General features: G+C 38.9%; 1 protein-coding gene across 3 annotated transcripts; it reads right to left on the reverse strand.

Moving 5' to 3' along the window:
• Positions 1–1,453: 1,453 nt before the first annotated feature.
• On the reverse strand, positions 1,454–16,722 carry LOC129821467 (short stature homeobox protein-like). 3 transcript variants are annotated; one of them, XM_055879152.1, is made up of 6 exons: positions 16,314–16,722; positions 14,414–14,622; positions 7,648–7,705; positions 7,279–7,388; positions 4,426–4,638; positions 1,454–4,061 (listed from the first exon to the last, which is right to left on the reverse strand). In XM_055879152.1, the coding sequence occupies exons 1-6, from the start codon at positions 16,561–16,563 to the stop codon at positions 3,972–3,974; spliced, it is 930 nt and encodes a 309-aa protein (XP_055735127.1). In that variant the 5' UTR covers positions 16,564–16,722; the 3' UTR covers positions 1,454–3,971. The 3 variants fall into 3 exon arrangements, with proteins under 3 accessions (XP_055735127.1, XP_055735128.1, XP_055735129.1); XM_055879153.1 differs by having other exon boundaries at positions 7,279–7,367; positions 16,314–16,721; XM_055879154.1 differs by having other exon boundaries at positions 3,968–4,638.
• Positions 16,723–18,045: the final 1,323 nt, after the last annotated feature.

The following is an 18,045-nucleotide window of genomic DNA, read 5'->3' on the forward strand; positions in this document are numbered from 1 at the left end:
TGATCCCAGCCGGTAAAATAAGCTCACAGGACTAAGCTACTACAACATCCCCAGTGAGATCTAATACGCTCTCTCTAGACTAGCAGAGCTATAGACCTAGACTACCCACGGTAGAACTGGAACGCTCATACTAGATCAGGAATGCTTACGTTTCAAATAGAACGCATACACTTGAAGTAGAATTATCTGCAGACATGGGGTGTCAAATGCCTGAGTCAGCTTTGCATGCATTCCAAGCTACCATTTGCTAATGTTTTTTTAAATCACATTTGTTATTTTTGGTTATAAGTACATTGAGCACTTTGCAGGAAAGAGCTATTCAAGGTGACATATAGTGTAACTTTTTACCAAACAATTCTACTTCTTTCTAAGAATCTCTTTTCGTGTTTGCCAAAACATACATATTTAAGTCCATTTATAATAGTGTTACATTTCTTTGTTCAGAGATAAGAGTTGCCAGAAGATATAATGATATTGTGATAGAAGGACCCATAATTAAATTGACATTTCATTGTAATGGGAAAGTAACATTTCCATGTTATCACATTATTTGTGTAATAAATGACAATATCATTACATGGTTTGTGCGATGAATAAGATGAGATAAGCCAAATATTTGCATTGAAATCTATAATTTTAAGCTACAAAACCCCCTGAAATTCTTGACAGTTTTCTCCTCACTGCGAAGATAAAAAAATGTCGACCTAGTCGTAAGATGTTAGTTCTGATATGGTTTTCACTGCCATTGGCACCAGATACATGTATAAGTATTAGCCAACAAAGCAAACTAAACCCGAAACAAAACAAACTGGGCAGAAAGACGATGTTTGATCCATGGGAGAACATAGTGACTTCAGCACTTTACCTCAATTGTTTTCAGCTGAGGTTTCACTGGGTGGTTGATTCTCTTGAGTTCTTAGAGCCAAACGAACAGCAATGAAACAAGATTAACTAAAAAATGTTAAGTAATGGTCCCTATAATTTCAAAGCATTTTTCAGCAAAAGATGGGTAAAAAGCAACTTACAAGTACATACATTCATACTTTTTTTGTACTGGCCCCCCGTGGGAATCGAACCCACAACCCTGGCATTGCAAGTGCCATGCTCTACCAACTGAGCCACACGGGACTAAATACTTGAAGTAGGTCATAATATTTCAAGAAGTCAATCATGGTTTTCAATTAGTTAGATTAATTTGTTTATATTTTCACATGTAAATCTCAAAAGCTTAATGCTAACAGTACAATACAAGGGAAGGACATCAGTGGACCATCCCGTTGTAATACCCTCTAATAAAATGAAAAAATAATAAATAATTATCTATAATAAAAAATTGAAACACAACTTCAACATGGTTTTCACTTTAGATACTCCCTCCCACCCTCCCTCAACACACACACACACACACACACACACACACACACACACACACACACACACACACACACACACACACACACACACACACACACAGCCCCTTCCCCTATTATTACATTATTTATTTTTTTGTGACTTGTGGCCAACATAAACAGCTTTAACATGTTGACGAAGCAGCCATGGCTCATTGCTGGTTGATGGATGGCTGTGTGTGCCTAGCTAATTATTAGTACACATAAAAGGATGCTGTTATTTTCAGACCTGGCCCAGCAGGCCCCTGCCTGAGAGGTCAGTGAGTAAATACTGGCCGATCAGTCTGTGATTATATCGCTCAAACTTGATGTATGTACAAATTAAATGTTCAGAAACCGTATAGGCCCCTGCCTGAGAGGTCAGTGAGTAAATACAGGCCGATCAGTCTGTGATTATATCGCTCAAACTTGATGTATGTACAAATTAAATGTGCAGAAACCGTATAGGCCCCTGCCTGAGAGGTCAGTGAGTAAATACTGGCCGATCAGTCTGCGATTATATCGCTCAAACTTGATGTATGTACAAATTAAATGTGCAGAAACCTTATAGGGTGTACGAGCACAACATTCTTGCTCTTGCTCCAGTTAGAGATAGTACTGAGATGGAAGCTGAAAATGTAAGATTCTCTGTCATTTGAACAGAGGGCTTTATACATGTTCGGTTCCAGATTTGGGGCCATGATGCTGGCGTACATCTGGATTTCACAGCGGCTCAATTTTCTCCGCTGGCGTGGGGTAAGATTGGGATCTGATGAGCTCTGAGGGCTGACATGGAAACTGCGTAAATGTCAGAGCTGGAATGATATTGATATTGATTGGTAGGTTCAACCTGAGACAACCCCTGAGCATCGGCTGTAACCTGTCACGATGGGCATACAGCATTAATCTACATCAGCTCGTAAAGTACCTGGCTATTGCTTCAAGTAAGGGGATCTGGCATACAATTCTCTGTTAATGAGTACTATGGTAATCACTTGCGGAATGTTTTGATGACGATAATCATGTTTTGATTTAAAGCCTCTTGTTGTATGATTATAAGTCACTCAATATATAAGAATCGAATAAATGACTAAAAAGTAAAAAAGCTAAATGTAACCGTTCTATGGCCCAAAATCCCTCACAGAGATCTGTTTCTCAATGACACAAAAAAATACCCTTTGAATTTACAAGTGTTCAACATTTTATCCTAGCTGGTAGGCATTATTTATCTAGGTTGTATCTTGTTATCTTACTATGGAATTGCAACTTAAACATGCAACGTTTAATATGTACAGGCCTAAAGCAACACTGCCATGGCTTTGTTGTTCCTATAACATATGTTGTAAAATTTGTTAGAATCTTTGGTGGAATGTAACATAAATTCTTTGTCCCATATCAATTATGATAAATTATTTCAGATCCTAGCTTTTCAATTGTTAATTTCTGCAGCATGAAACACATGTGCTTATGTCTACCTCAACAGGCCATTATAGTGTTCTGGTGTATACAAAACGACATTTGAAAACCATTGAATCTCTGGAGTTATGGCACACGATTGAGGATGAGTTCGCAACATACTACAATGCTTTAGGAAAAACAGATCTGTTTGGCAAAGAAATTAGACACACCGATTTGATCAGTGCATGAAATAAATGACTGAAAATTATTTGTTTAAAATGAACAATGAACAATTTGTTTATTATTTTTTAACTTTTTCATATTTACAGTATTGCACTTAAAACTGCACAAAAGTGCATTTCAGTTGAACTGATGCTTCCTTCATGTTTTAAAAATTACAAAAAAATTGCAGTTATACCCTTTGTCCTTCGAAAACGCTTCGTGAACGTCTCTTTTTGAAGACATGATAAAAAACAAATTGGTTCCTATTCCCGCCTCGTTTAGTGAAGTAGTATCTTCTAGTAGTGCCATTTGTAAACGCCAACATACAAAACCTGAAGTGCAAAGAATATCTTCACTTCTATTCCTACGAAATAGCACTATAAACAGAAAGAAAGAAGGCTAGCGAGAGAGAACAATGTGAGGAGAAAAGCTAAAAAAAAACATTTGGACTCGGACACATTCCTGGCAACACATACCTTAGTCCTCCGAAAGCAGAAAAAAAATAAGGGATTCGAATCGCTTCTTCCTGTCAGTCAAAGGTTTAAAGGAAATCAAACCCAAATGACCATTGACCTTGTGGATGAGGGTATAGAGGGCGGTTTGAATGGCAGTGATACAACAGAGTTGGGGCGTTAGGTCAGATACAACATGAAGGCCAGGCTCCATGATAGACCTGCAGTCAAACTCATGCACTGGGCAGCAGCAGGAAACAATACAGTGGCCATTTCTTATCTCTTTTTTAGTTTTTTGTGTATAAAGTTTAGAGCGGGTCCGATGCCTTGTGTTGCCAGTGTCTTTTCTCACACATGCAACAGTCTGTAAAGTCAACGTGACGGCATCGGATTCAGTGACGCTCTAATATTTGGCCCTGCGTGCTTGCTTTGACAGTTTGCTTCATTCTAAAGTCTCCTGGTCTGGTCTGGCCTGGTTTAGCCTGGCCCTGGCCTGGCCCTGTCCCTCAGCTCAGACAGACATCCACATGTGTTTGTATGGTCCTGGACTTGTGATGTGTGCCTGGAGTGGACTGAGCCACTGGCCCCGCAGAAGTCCTGCCTGTTGGGCAAAAAGTAAAAGGAGATTTCATTGGTATTTAATTACCGTTCTCTCTACAAGTGGTTGTTTTGATAGCTGGTTTTGTGACAATTTTCTCGCTCCATCCTCCATCTTCCACCGCCTCCTCCTCCTCTTCCTCTCTACCCCTCTCTTTACCTGTGTCTTTCTTTTTCTCTCTCTCTGTCTCTCTCTTACATTCTCCCTCTCAATGTTTTTATTTAAAAAAAAATGTTTAAGCTGTAAGTGTCAGACCCGATCACTGGGCTCAGTCTTGTGTGAGAAGTGGGTGATTATGAAGGCGTGGGGCAAGTGGAGGGGAAGCCCGGTGAGGTCAGAGACCCAGAGCTTCAGCATGTTTTCTTGCCTTGAGTCGGAGATCGGCGATGCTAGAGTTCTTGCTGTTGCTCTTGGCAGCCGCGGCCACGGCCGCCGCTGCAGAGGCTGAGTCCGCGAGCGAGGCGATTGGAAGTCCGAAGGGTGGAGGCGGGAACATCAGGTAGGGTGCGTGCGCTGCCAGGTGAGGGTGCAGGTGATGGTGGGAGTGAGCCACGCCCTCCAACTGGAGCTGGGCCTGAACCTGCAGGACAACCAAAAACAAACCCTAGGTTAGTGAGTCCTTCCCAGCCCTTCAGGCTGTGTGTATGTGAGGAGAGCTGAAGGTTTAGGTTACACAGTTTGACACTATTAAATTCTCCTTCAAGTTCTACCCCATCGAAGCTGTTGCTTACTTTGTGTTTTCTAAGAGAATAGTTAGGAAGTGCACTCAAGAGTCCTTTTTTTATCTCAGCTATTCTTAAAGTTAATGAATCATACATAACTTCAGACACAATGTCCAATTTCACAGCCTGGAATCAAAGTTTCTCTAAGACCCTGCACATATTTGTCTAATTCACTGAGAACTCCCTCATAACCTTGGAAATATGCAATGTCCTGTTATCCTGATTATGGATTCAACTGCATAAATAAACAATTTTGCACCCCAACAACATTCACGTATTTAGAATTATAAATATGTATCCATAAATATTCCTGAGCAAAGGGAAAGTGAGTCATAAGGAGCATAGAATATCCGTTCTCATTCTTGGCATATCTTTTGAGAAGTAGGTGAAAATTACACATCCCTGGACTTCAGAGGGAGAGCTACGTTGCCTCTTGCCATTTCTCATGTGTTTCAAACTCCACAGAAAACAGAGAAGTGGATTGCCTTTTGCTTTCTCATCCAACCCAAACAAAAATTAATTTAAGCAACGTGTGGCAAACATTTTAAGAGAGAGCGAGCTGTCTTTACCAATTTTTCATTTTGGAAAATCATTGAAATTAAAGTTGTTTAACTGCAAGAGAGAATTAATGTAAAACCCCAAATATGCTTTCTTGGATGTTATTTCATTACATACTGCTGACCAGTATTTGTACTCTCACTGCATTGCAGTAACAGGACCCACAGACACGAGGCAGTGCATAAATACCCAGTAGGTTTCTTTTCCTTGGTTACCAAGTGGCACTGTTACCAAACACTCAAAAAAGAGGCCCGATTCCAGATGCATGGATACTAACTTTTCATAAGGCATGGCTAACATTCAAACAAAGGGCCTTGTTCCAAATGTATCAGTACAGACTGTCTGTCAAACACAGAAGGGACCCCCTCTTTCAGAAGGGATCTCTTAGCGTGTTGGAAAGTTTGCTCAACGGATCAGTGAAATGGAACAGGGCATGAGCCGCTACGGAACGCTTCAGATGCCATATCTTAATTTGACCATCTTGTTGTTGAAGGAATTTTCCTGCTCAGCAAGAAATGCAAACTTGTAGTGTATTCCAGTTCTTTTTATTGATATCCAATTGGTAGTCTTGTCCCATCACTGCAACTCCCATACGGACTCAGGAGAGGCAAATCAAGAGCCATGCGTCCTGCGTCCACGACCCTGCCAAGCTACACTGCTTTTTGACACACTGTTCACTTAACCCGGAAGCCAGCCGCACCAATGTCTCAGAGGAAACACCTTAGACCGCTGTGCCACTCGGGAAGCCCTTGTCTATTCGCGGTTAAAAAAAGGCTTTTAAAGTTTTCAATTTCCACTTTTACATTTCAGACTTGCTTACGTCATGCTTCACTTTTCTGCTTTCAAGTTTACTCTTTTTTTTTTACTGAATCCATGGCATGATTTAGAATGCATAATACAGAAGCTTATACTTAAGAAATAATGCACGGGGGGGTGTGGTATATGGCCAATGTACCACGGCTAAGGGCTGTTCTTAAGCACGACACAATGCGGAGTGCCTGGATACAGCCCTTAGCAGTGGTATATTGGCCATATAACACAAACCCCCTCGTGCCTTATTGCTTAAATATAAGCTTCTGCCCATCAGCATTCAGGGCTCTAACGACCCAGGATATATTTATTTTGTCATAAAGTTTAATTTTAACGATAACATTCACCTAGATACTAATTTGGTAAAAGCTACAGGCCTTTAAAAGGAAATAATTAAACAACCATGTCTCTATCACTAACAAATACAGTCATGGGTGGTAACCCTGGATTGCTGTCTGTCTCAGGCCTGGTAGAGGTAGTGCTTCTCTCTCAGTACACAGGCCTCATGCCTCCATCCCTGCAAACGCAGCTCACCATCAATATCCATCAGAGCCCTCTCCAGTCTCTGCTTTCATCATCTCTTCTATGTGCCCCCGTTGCCGCGGTGTTCGCTTAATTAGAGCCAAGCTTTTCACAGGGGAGAGGTGGACAACGCAGTGGCCAGACCACAAAAACAGACACCGCCAGATCAAATTACTCTCCAACACACATGCACAAACACACCACTCTCAACACACCCCAAAGGTGAAAGGTGTTCTGGGGTTGACTTGAATTGTGCACACTCACACACCGCCCCCCCCAGCTCCATAGAATTCTCAATTGCCACCCTAGCCTTTGTAAACTGCAACCTATCTTTCTCAATTCAGAGATGATTGAGAAGTGTGGTTGTTTATATTTTGAGGCTCAATATCAACTACACGTTCTAATGGATTAAAGAGGGGGGAAAGTAGTGTGAATTTGTAGGACAGCATCAAACCTTTCAACCATGCTAACACATTTAGAAACTACAGCTTTTCGTCAGTTAACGGATGTTAAATATTGACATTTGCTCGTGTACAATCACTCATGCATGCATTTTCTATGTAAATAATGAACGTGGGATTCGTCATGAACAATAGAAAAGAAAGCACCTGTTGAAAAGGCATCCGTAGAGCTCCCATGTTGACGTATGGCGCTACTCTGCAGGCATCCAGATGACTGGCAGTGCCCAGAATGACACCTGGAAAGTATGAAGAGGTGTCTGTCAGACAGTGAGATAGTTATGTTTGATTATAAGGCAGGCTGAAATGGTTGGTCAAAGTTTACAAGGTTCACATTTTTCATTTTGCACTTGATAATATAATAATTTAACATAAAAAAAGTACATGTGCGCATAATTATTGTAGGTAATGCACGGAATATAGCACGCTTTTAACATGTGCAAGTGTAAAAGTACAAGCTTAATAATCATCACAACATAAATCATTTAACAAATAGATGGATAGTAAAATAGAATTTACCTTTATGCATCTGGTTTTCTTGTTTTCGACATTTTGCTCTTCTGTTTTGAAACCAAACCTGGAAACCAAAATGTAAGCAGTGAATACACAGCAAAATCAATGGTATACATTTAACTGTACCTTAATTTCAGTGAACATTTGAGTCCCACTGTACTGGTGTTAAAATAAGACTTTTGAAAGTGTTAATGATTTAACTCTGTTTCAGTGTTCCCCATTTAACTTTGGAATGTGTCAAATGTACATGTCCACTATTTTCAGTGAACATATGAGTCCCACTGAACTGGTGTTAAAATAACACTTTAGAAAGTGTTAAAGATTTAACTTGCAGTGTTCCCCATTCTACTCTTAAAACGTTCAAATGAACATGATTGTGGTGTTTGCATAGTTCTACTGTAGAGAGATATGCAGTGTAAAACAACACCTGATTTAGAGTAAACTGGACTCACTTTGCTTAGTGCCAACACTGTTACTCTTTCTCAGAGTAAGAAATTAACAACTGTAGTGTTACAGTAAATCGTTTTGAGGTGCTGTTTTAACACGGTGCGGTGTAAAGCCTACTTTGCATATTTCCCATGGTGCCTTTTCTTTTCGAGTGAATGTTATACTTAACTTCCATGACTGTATTTGTTAGTGACAGAGACATGGCTATCTAATTATATCCATTTAAAGGCCTGTGGCTTTCACCAAGTGAGTACTGAGGCAAATGTCATTATTAAATTATAACTCTATGAAAATACATACAGTACCAGTCAAAAGTTTGGACACACCTACTCATTCCAATTTTCTTTATTTTTACTATTTTATACATTGTATAATAATATTGAAGACATCAAAACTACGAAATAACACATATGTAATAATGTAGTAACCAAAAAAAGTGTTAAACAAATCAAAATACATTACATATTTTAGAATCTTCAAAGTAGCCACTCTTTGCCTTGATGACAGCTTTGCACACTGTTGAAAATAGTAAAAAATAAAGAAAAACCTTGAATAAGTAGGTGTGTCCAAACGTTTGACTGGTACTGTATATCATAAGGCCTTACTTTGATGGCCTAATTTTACCCTAACACAATGGTGTTAGGAAGCTCCTGGTTTACAGGCCACATCAGGCCCTGCAAGTCACATAACACCGGCTTACAAAGTGATGTGTAAAACCTATTGGAATCCAGGCAGAGTTAGGCTATCCAACAGTTGGAATTTTTATTAATCTGCACCCTGCTTTCAGAATGACTGTCAGGGTTAGGAAAGTTGATAAGAAGACTACCTAAACCATTTAAACTGGAACAACCATTTCAGTAACACAGTAACACTAAATCTGACTGATTGGATTAGTTTAGATACATTTGTTATTTATCTTTGTGTAGCATAAGATTAATCAATCAATGTATATTGAAAAACACAGATATTTAAAACAATCTTAAATAATCTACCTGAATTAGAGAATGCACAGCAAATTTTATTTTCATTATAACATATTTGCTTAGGCCACAGGACTCTGCCTCTGTCACAAAAAAATACTGTAATAGGCGGTTTTCACTCCAAAGGCAAGGCACTTTGGGAAATATGAAAATAAGGCTTTACACTAAGCAGTGTGCTAATTTAACACTGAAACATGTGGACCCATATACAGTAGACACTGCCAGTGTTCATTTAACATTGGATAATTTGCTGTGTACAAAATATCGACAGACAATGTATAGCCTAACAATATTGTCGACACAACACTAATATGTATGCCTAGTGCTAAACAAACCGTGCCAAAAAGGTCACTGTTACTCTGTGTAATCCAACTACGCCCCATTGCTCCCCAGGTTGCAGAAGCAGCATAGCCTATTGTTAACTAGCATCAACCTAATTTCCCTCCATTAATCCATTATCTCCTCTCCCCTTCGACCCCAGTTATGATTATCATTTACAGTAGCCGGATTCGCGATTAGATGACCACAAAGGGCGCTGTCTAATTATTCATGGTGCCGCCGCCATTTTACACAAGTGAACATCATTAAAGGCGTGTGGATTGGACTGCAATAATACGTTTGTCGATAAGGTATGCATTATTGACTTTTCCTTCCCACAGATGAACGTGTTCTTTAACTAACTTGCCTAGTTACATAAAGGTTAAATAAAACTTAAATAAATAAACCTCAATCTGTCCCTACATTGCATATTGCAAACAAATGTTTGTTTAATGTTGTGTTTAGAAGATAGTAATTTAGGATTAAGCTAGTAAGGCCTATTATTTTCCTATTCTTCTTATTTTTATAGGCTATGGCTATATCATTATTCTTATACTGCTAATTATATGATTTGATTGTTTTAGGCTTGGCTATATCACGAGGTGTATTTAATTAGTCTACTTTTTAATCACTGCTGTTTTTGTTCCTCAAAGGTCTATATGAACACAACAACTACAAATAAATCAAAAAGTATACAGCTCAGGATCAATTCCAATTAGCCTACGTACCAGAATGATAATCAAAGTGAACTACACTGGTTGCGACAGTAATTTCATCATTAAGGACCACTCAATGATGCGCTTCACAAACACCCTAATTTAATTTCCTTTGGATTTTTATTAGAGACAGTGAATAATGACATTTAATTTAGCTCTGCACCAGACACCTAAATATATTAGTCGTAGGGCTAATCAAATTACTCCACGCGCCTCACCAAGCTCTCATAACTTTCCATTAGATTCCCGACAGCTGCGTGCGGCGTGGGGCTTCTGTTTCGACACCTAAGTGCAGGTACTATACCCTTCTATCTACCACATTCCTGCCGTACAATTTTCTTCAGATTCATTTGGGCTTTCAAAACGAAAACCGGTCCCTTAGCCATGAACAGGAGAGGCTGCGACGTAGTTTTTAAACGTGTGTGGTTTTGGCCCTAACGGCCGATTTCAGTCCATTAAATAGCCCTTTGTGTTGATAGTGTGTGTTATTGTGTAAATATTTCTCCCATTGCGTTTTAGCAGGTACGGCTAAATGTTGTCATATCCTGTTAACCAGAATTTTATTTAGGCCATTTACAATTACATGTTTGTTTTTTGTTGCGCTTGCAAGCTGTTACTGGGTGTAGACTTATAATATTACTTATTCCTCCGATTAGATCTCAGAACATGAGGTGTCCCACCGACTGAGTTGCAGCAGAATTGAATTAGCCTATTTCTAATCCATTTTTAAGGGAACAGTATATCAAGCCAATGCCAGATATTACAAAGACAACGCGGGAGGAAAGGAGGTGACTGACATATAGCCTGCACGGGTGTCCCCTAAGCACTCGTACAATCTCTTCATACTTTTTAATGATGTGGTAAGATCTTTCCGAAGCACATAATTATTGTTATACATTTTTTTATGTAACCTTTATTTAACCACATAAGCAACTTTTCTTCTACAATAATCTGCCAGGAGATAGGAGACAGGTTTAAATTAACCCAATGCCACTTTGAGCAACTATGATGTGGCAACGGCTGTAGGTGTAATTGTATTTGCTTTAAAGCAACAGTATTTTGGTAGGTCTAATATTTAAAAAAATAGGCCATTGTTATCATGACATGCATTTGCTTGATAATTTATTCAAGACAAAATAAATAAATACAAGTTTAACAGTAACCAGTACAGTATTATTATTGTTAGTAGTAGTATTAATATTGTTATTATTATTGCACTATTATTGGTCTGTTATTGTACTTGATACCATCCATGAGAAGTATTTGCCAGAAATGTAATTTAGAAACATTGCCAAACTAATTTCACCGAGGTCGTGAGGTCAATCTGTGTAATAAACTCATGGGGCTTTCCACAATATCGAGTTTTACATCCAGACAGTTTGCTGTATCTTATATCGCATGATATGTTTGTCTCGTTGCATCTGGTGTGTGTAGGTTACATCTCTGTATCACTGGGCCTCAAGAGAACAGGCAGGGCTAACCAAAAAATAATATTAGGCCTGTAGTTTATGAAATTAAGCATAACCAGTGACAATTGCAAGTGGGTGAATCATTTATATAAAAACATAAACCTCAGCGCTATCTTATTTATACATCTGAATATGCATTGTCTTTAAAGTACACCGGAAACGATTATCCTAACGTGTTTATCTCACGAAATTTAAGGAAATAAAAATAACTTTAAAGAAATATTTTTTAATAGTAATACGCTGTTTCAGAATGAATATACCCCAAACCTGACAGGTTGACAATTTGATATATTTAATTATGAAATCAATGTGAAGTAACAGCTTCGAAAAAGATTTCACCTTTACCAATATGACAACATACATTGTATAAGTAAGTCTAAGTGTATCTAAACATTCGATTTTTTTTTATAGCCACATAGTTTTTAAATTGTATGCTTATCAATATGCTTTGCAGTAGGCTGTTGCATTGCAAACCCATAAGTGATGGCCGTATAGCCTTCTGGAACGTGTTTCATTTGTGACCATACATCATTCCTGATCTAGGCCCTACATTACATCCATCTTATCCATATAGGGCCCGCCGCTTTACACTACACTTCTTTGACAACACAAACTAGGTCCAATAGAGACACTTGTGTAGCGTAAAGAGAAGGCTCTAGATTCAAATATATCTTTAAGAGATGTCTCCCACACAACATACCCCCCTCTGAGTAGTACAGTGTAAAGACATTTGGCTCTTCCACACCACATGTCCATGCAATAATTAATGCAATGATTTACAAATGTGTGGATATTTTACAGTCTTTAATTTGACCTTTTGGCCAGTAAACCACACGTTTTTCTCTGTTAGCAAAATTCAAAATTAAAGGCTGTACAATGTCCACACATTTGTGAATCATTGCATTAATTAAGTGTGCAACATGATGTGGTTTAGATGAGAAGCTCCTGTATAGTTTGAATTGGATTTACGTTATGCTGATAGCTGCACTCACACATGACGCACGAATTTGCCTTTGGCCACACCACAACTAAGGCTAGTGTAAACAGAAAAGTTGCAAATCTGATGTTGAAGAGAGATAACTCTCACTAGACATATTTTACTCATGTAAATCCACTCTTATTTTGAAACACGAATTACAGTAGGCCTGATTTTCTTGACTCGCCCCCTTATAACCACATGCCACTGTCTCTGGACGTTTCAATCTGGCAAACTCTCACACATTTTTTTCTAACATGTTCAGAGCCTCGTTTCCCAGTTACCATGTCATTTAAGCATTATGACGATCGTACCAGATGCATCGTTTGCGAGCCAACGTTTTAAGTGGTTCCCAAAGAAGCACGTAGAACGTTCGCTAAAGGCGTCGTTAGACCATGTGTAGATACTGATAGGATCGAAAGAAAAGTATTGCTCGCATCAGTTTACCTTTAACTTTATAATTATTGATGACGGGTCAGCTCCTAGAGAGTTACTGTATTACCACCTATGGATGTAAATAGGCTATTGAGGCGGCTTATTATGCTTACCCAATAATAATGTACGAAATCACAAGATTGGGTTCATCATTGCGCACATGTTGTCACACATCGTGAAACACACTGAGGAAAGAATTACAACCTGTAGCCCAGTAGCCAAATGTTAACACAAAATTGACTGAACATTAAATTGATTTCATGTTCCTTAAACAGCAGGAAGTATATTGTACACTCGACTTTCTTGCCAGTTCTTGACTATGGTAACACCATTTACCAGAATGAAGCCGCCACGAGGCTACTCTAAACCGTCTAGCATAGCATCCTTCGTTTTATCACAAGTGACAGTTTTAATACTCATCACTGCATCCTGTATCAAAAGGTTGGCTGGTCCTCATTAAAGTCACGTAGACCACTTCACTAATCCTTTTTTGTTTGTTTACAAAGCTCTACTACACAAGCTTCTGACGTACCTAACTTCGTTGTTGAAGTATAAAAACATGTTACCAAACCCGTTCACAGGGTTGGTTAACTCTTGAGGTTCCTCGGGTCTCGATCAAATAAGATACATCTGCTTTTCGATTTAATGCAACTCACCGCTGGAACAATTTAGAAAACCCATTACAATTGGATGTTCTGGTGCCGCTCGGGCAATTGAATATGTTGATTGAGGACCTAGTAGTTTAGGAATGAATGTAACTGTTTTTCTTACATTTTGTGTTGTGTTGTATTTTTGAATTTACATTGTATTGTTTGCTGTTTTGTTTCATATTATATTTGGTTGTTGTGTTGAGACTCTCGATGTTTTTTTTCTCCTGAATAAATAAATTACACCAAATGTAATTAGGCCTAGCCTATTTGGGCCCGTGTCGCCTAACTTTTAATGCAGTCATCTCGATTTTCATTTGAAGCATCATTTTATCAAATTGTAACAATTGCAAATCATTTGGCAACTTTGTAGGCTATTTGTAGTTAACTTTGTTCAGAAGTTAGCGGCATTCACAGTTAGACGGATAGCCTAAACATCTTGATTCGGTGTTAAACGAAGATCTTCTGTGAACAAAGTGACATGGAAGGGCAAAAAAAGCATCTAAGAAGGTAAGAATGTTCTAAAAATGATCTTAACCCTATGTAGGCTCTGTGAAACGAGGCCTACAACAATCAGTTATTTGAAACGAGGCCTACAACAATCCTTTATGCTTCCCGCTCAAAAGCGCAACCTTTTCTGACCACGTTTTTTTTTTTTGTACAAAACGTTGATGAAAATGAGGGACAGACCTAGATCTACGTTTTTGTCCAAAAGCGTATACCTTTATCCCTGCAGGTTTATAGTTATGGTTTTCACTTTCAGTTGATGGAGACCGGGTGTTACCTGCACTCTTGCCTCTGACAGTCCCAGCCTCTGGCTCAGCTCTTCCCGCATGAAGGCGTCGGGGTAGTGAGTCTCGTCGAACAGGCGCTCCAGCTCGTTGAGCTGTTCCAGGGTAAAGTTTGTCCTGCTCCGCCGCTGCTTCAGTTTGCTCTGTGCATCCTCGTCCTCCGACTTCACGTCCTCCTTTTTCTCTTTACACTCATATATCCCTGCGTGAACACACGTTTTAAAATACAGTACACCTCTAGATTAAACATAACAAACGCTTACACCTGCACCTGCAACTACAACTCACATAACCACACACACACACACACACACACACACACACACACACACACACACACACACACACACACACACACACACACACACACACACACACACACACACACACACACACACACACACACACACACGCACACACGCCGTGTGTAGCGTACATTTACTTGGTGGGATATATAGTATGTGTTATGGTAGCCAGCTAGAGAAAGAGAACATTTTTCAGAAGCTCGATCTCCATTGGTCAAAATACAATTTACAAATGTATTTAGAAATAAATGACCAAAATGCAGGCTATATTATATTGAACATGATTCACACACATGATATCCTCGATCATAAAAGCATGTAACGTTCAGGTCTAATTATAATTTCCTCAATGGCATTTAACAGACTGCACATGGCACCTTTATTGGCAGGAATGCCCTGCCGAAAACGCAACAATATTCACTATCTAAAACTGAGCATGGCTATACCCAACACCAACCATTATATGCTATTATTTAATGTGATTATTATTTTGGAAAATTATAGTGGTCATTGTTTTACAGTAAGTTGTGAATGATATATTTTTTAAATTATTATATTTTTTCTTCTAGATTGAAAGAAAGTTATTCCTCGAGTTTGTAACCTATTCGCCTAATTGTCGTGAAATGTTTAGGCCTATCTATCATACAAAAAAACATTTCCATGGCAGTTAAACTTATTCACCTGGTAAATAACTTAACTTAGGGTGTATAAAAGTCTATAAATCTGAATATTTGACAAGATTTCACAAGTTAATAGTTTTTACTTAAAAGACATGTATGTTCAGATAGTTATTGATGACAGGTTATAAACATATTATTACCGAGGCTAAAGTCTTGGTATATCATTATTACTATCATCACCATATTTTTCCCGTAACAACTGTTTTTCATCTTTATAGACGGACCTATAGACGGACCAATTGTGTGCTATACAAAAAGGTAGTGGAGAACTTACATCCAAACACTGATAGGCCTATTACAGTGCAAGAGCATGCATCCCAACCTCGAGGTGCACGGGCTAATATTGTGTAAGAAGTTATCTGTAGGTCTATATGTGTTAAGTCATGTAAATTAAAGCAAGAAGCACTTCATATAGGTAAACAGTCAAAATAAAAATGTCTGGTCCATTGAACGAGAGTTTAAAATGTCAATTATTAGGCTACTGGATCCTGACTGGCAGAAGGGAAAGTATCACTCCTATTCATTGTGCAGTGGAAAAATTGCTGAGGCCTATTATGAATTTGCTATTTAATATGCTACAATGATCGACAGCAGTGAGATAATATTGATATTATTGATATTATATAGGTTACATTCGTAGTAGGCTATTACATGCAAAATAGGCTATTATAAAGAAAAGTGTTTCAAAGAATCTACAAATTCCTACGACCTGTGTTTACGAGACACTTTCAACAATAACTGCAGTAATCGAAATGTTTTCGTTACAGTTTTGAGCTTGTCAATGTTTTGGCCACAAAACGTTTACAATCGATGTCAGTTATTATCAAAACCAAGGGCTTGGTCCGTGGAAGAATGCGATGCATCTCAGCCATTCACGCTACAACTCGAGCGGGTGGATAAAAACGTACCTTCTGTGGCCCTTGAGACGTTAAACTCCCTGAGTTTTTCTTTCTCTAGCTCTATGTGCTCCTTGAATAGATGTACCGGGAAGTGGTTGCTGCCTTCAGCTATGTCCTGTAGACTTGTCTCCGAGTTCCCTAGCTCCCTCGCCCGCGCCAAGCCACTCTCCAAAACTTCCCTGTACGTGATACTCTCCTTACTGCTCTCCTTGGTTTTCTGGTCGAAAGATTTCGAGACGAACGCTGTAAGTTCTTCCATGGCCGCTCAGTGGTCCTGAGCACCGGAATCCACTATAAAATTACCTATATAACCTTAGCCGTCTGCTCGTAGAGCGCTCCGTCGTGATATCACTCCTGCTGTTATGATTGTGTTTTTGAGAGCACACTATTTATACACCGCCACCTCAGCCCAGCCCCCCATCTCTGTGTCTTGGGCAATTATGTGCTGCTCGACTTGTCTGAATTCAACTTTCAACAGCTTCTCCAGAAATCAATGCTTCGACGGAGGCGGTTAATTGAATTACGGGTCATTAAAATGCCTAAGGTGCCTTACGGCGAGAAGCGTGCGAGATCTGTAGGCCTATGTTTAATTAATTCAACGATAATTTCATTAAAATGATTATGAGATGTGAATACGGAGTGGTTGGGTCTGCTCCTCCTGGTGTTGCTATTTGTTTGAGCTGACAAGTAAGAATTAAAATCACAATAACATAAACAACACCCCACAATGATAATATAACTTTTGGGATATACAATTCAGTGGAAAACATTGGCAATAGACTAGTGATGCTGTATGAGCTTTCTACAATGGTAGTCCATGATTCGAGTACAATTACCCATACTTTCTCTAGGGATAATTCCATTTAGGCTATATGAAGCATAGGCTATATCATATCATTCATTTTGTTTTGCAGGCGTGAATCGTGTGACAATATTTTAAAATAGGCTCCAGTCCACACATTTTCTGAGATTGTAATTCACTTTTAAATATTTCCAATAAATAGCATGCCAATGATTATAACAATTATATAATTGTCTTAATGATAATCTAATGATAGGCAACAAATACTGTTTTGCGACGTTTTGGAGAGCAAAGAAAAATGTCATATTATTTGACTTTTGTAATGGTAATTTCGTCATAAACTATGAGTGAGTAAGTATTTACGATTACAATACATCTGTTATTAGTGAAGGAAATGCATGCATAAAAAGATGATTGCCAGAAAGTCGGCTAACATTCCCCCGTCAATTTATAGGGGCTTCTGCTTCCAATCCAATTCAACACATCTCAGTGACTTTACATGTCTGTTTGCTCAATCTGAAGTAGGCCTAGACATTTTGCTCATAATTCATATTATTGAAACACCTCTGGGAGTACCAAATGTTCCACTGGATGTTTCTTAAAATACATTGATAATCAATAACATTACATGTGGTGTGAAATGTTCCCTTATTTATAACTAGGATTTTCATGGAAATAGATGTTGGCTATAATAGCTGAACATTATCTAAAACGCATGTATGGGTCCAGCTCAGAAACACAAAAAGACCGAGAGAAGAGAGCTGTCCCTGGGGTTTTCTACCCGGAGAGCCCCGGCAGTGTGAAAGCGCTCAGTAAAGCCATGCTCTTTAAGTGCGTGTTTTGATATCTCTCCATTTATCACCAAACCCGTCTCACATCTCAGTGGCCGACGCGCGCAGGCAGAGGGACTTCCCCCGTGCCATGAACTGCGCCCTTTGT

The sequence above is a fragment of the Salvelinus fontinalis genome, chromosome 23, assembly GCF_029448725.1.
Source record: "Salvelinus fontinalis isolate EN_2023a chromosome 23, ASM2944872v1, whole genome shotgun sequence".
Lineage (NCBI taxonomy): Eukaryota > Metazoa > Chordata > Actinopteri > Salmoniformes > Salmonidae > Salvelinus > Salvelinus fontinalis.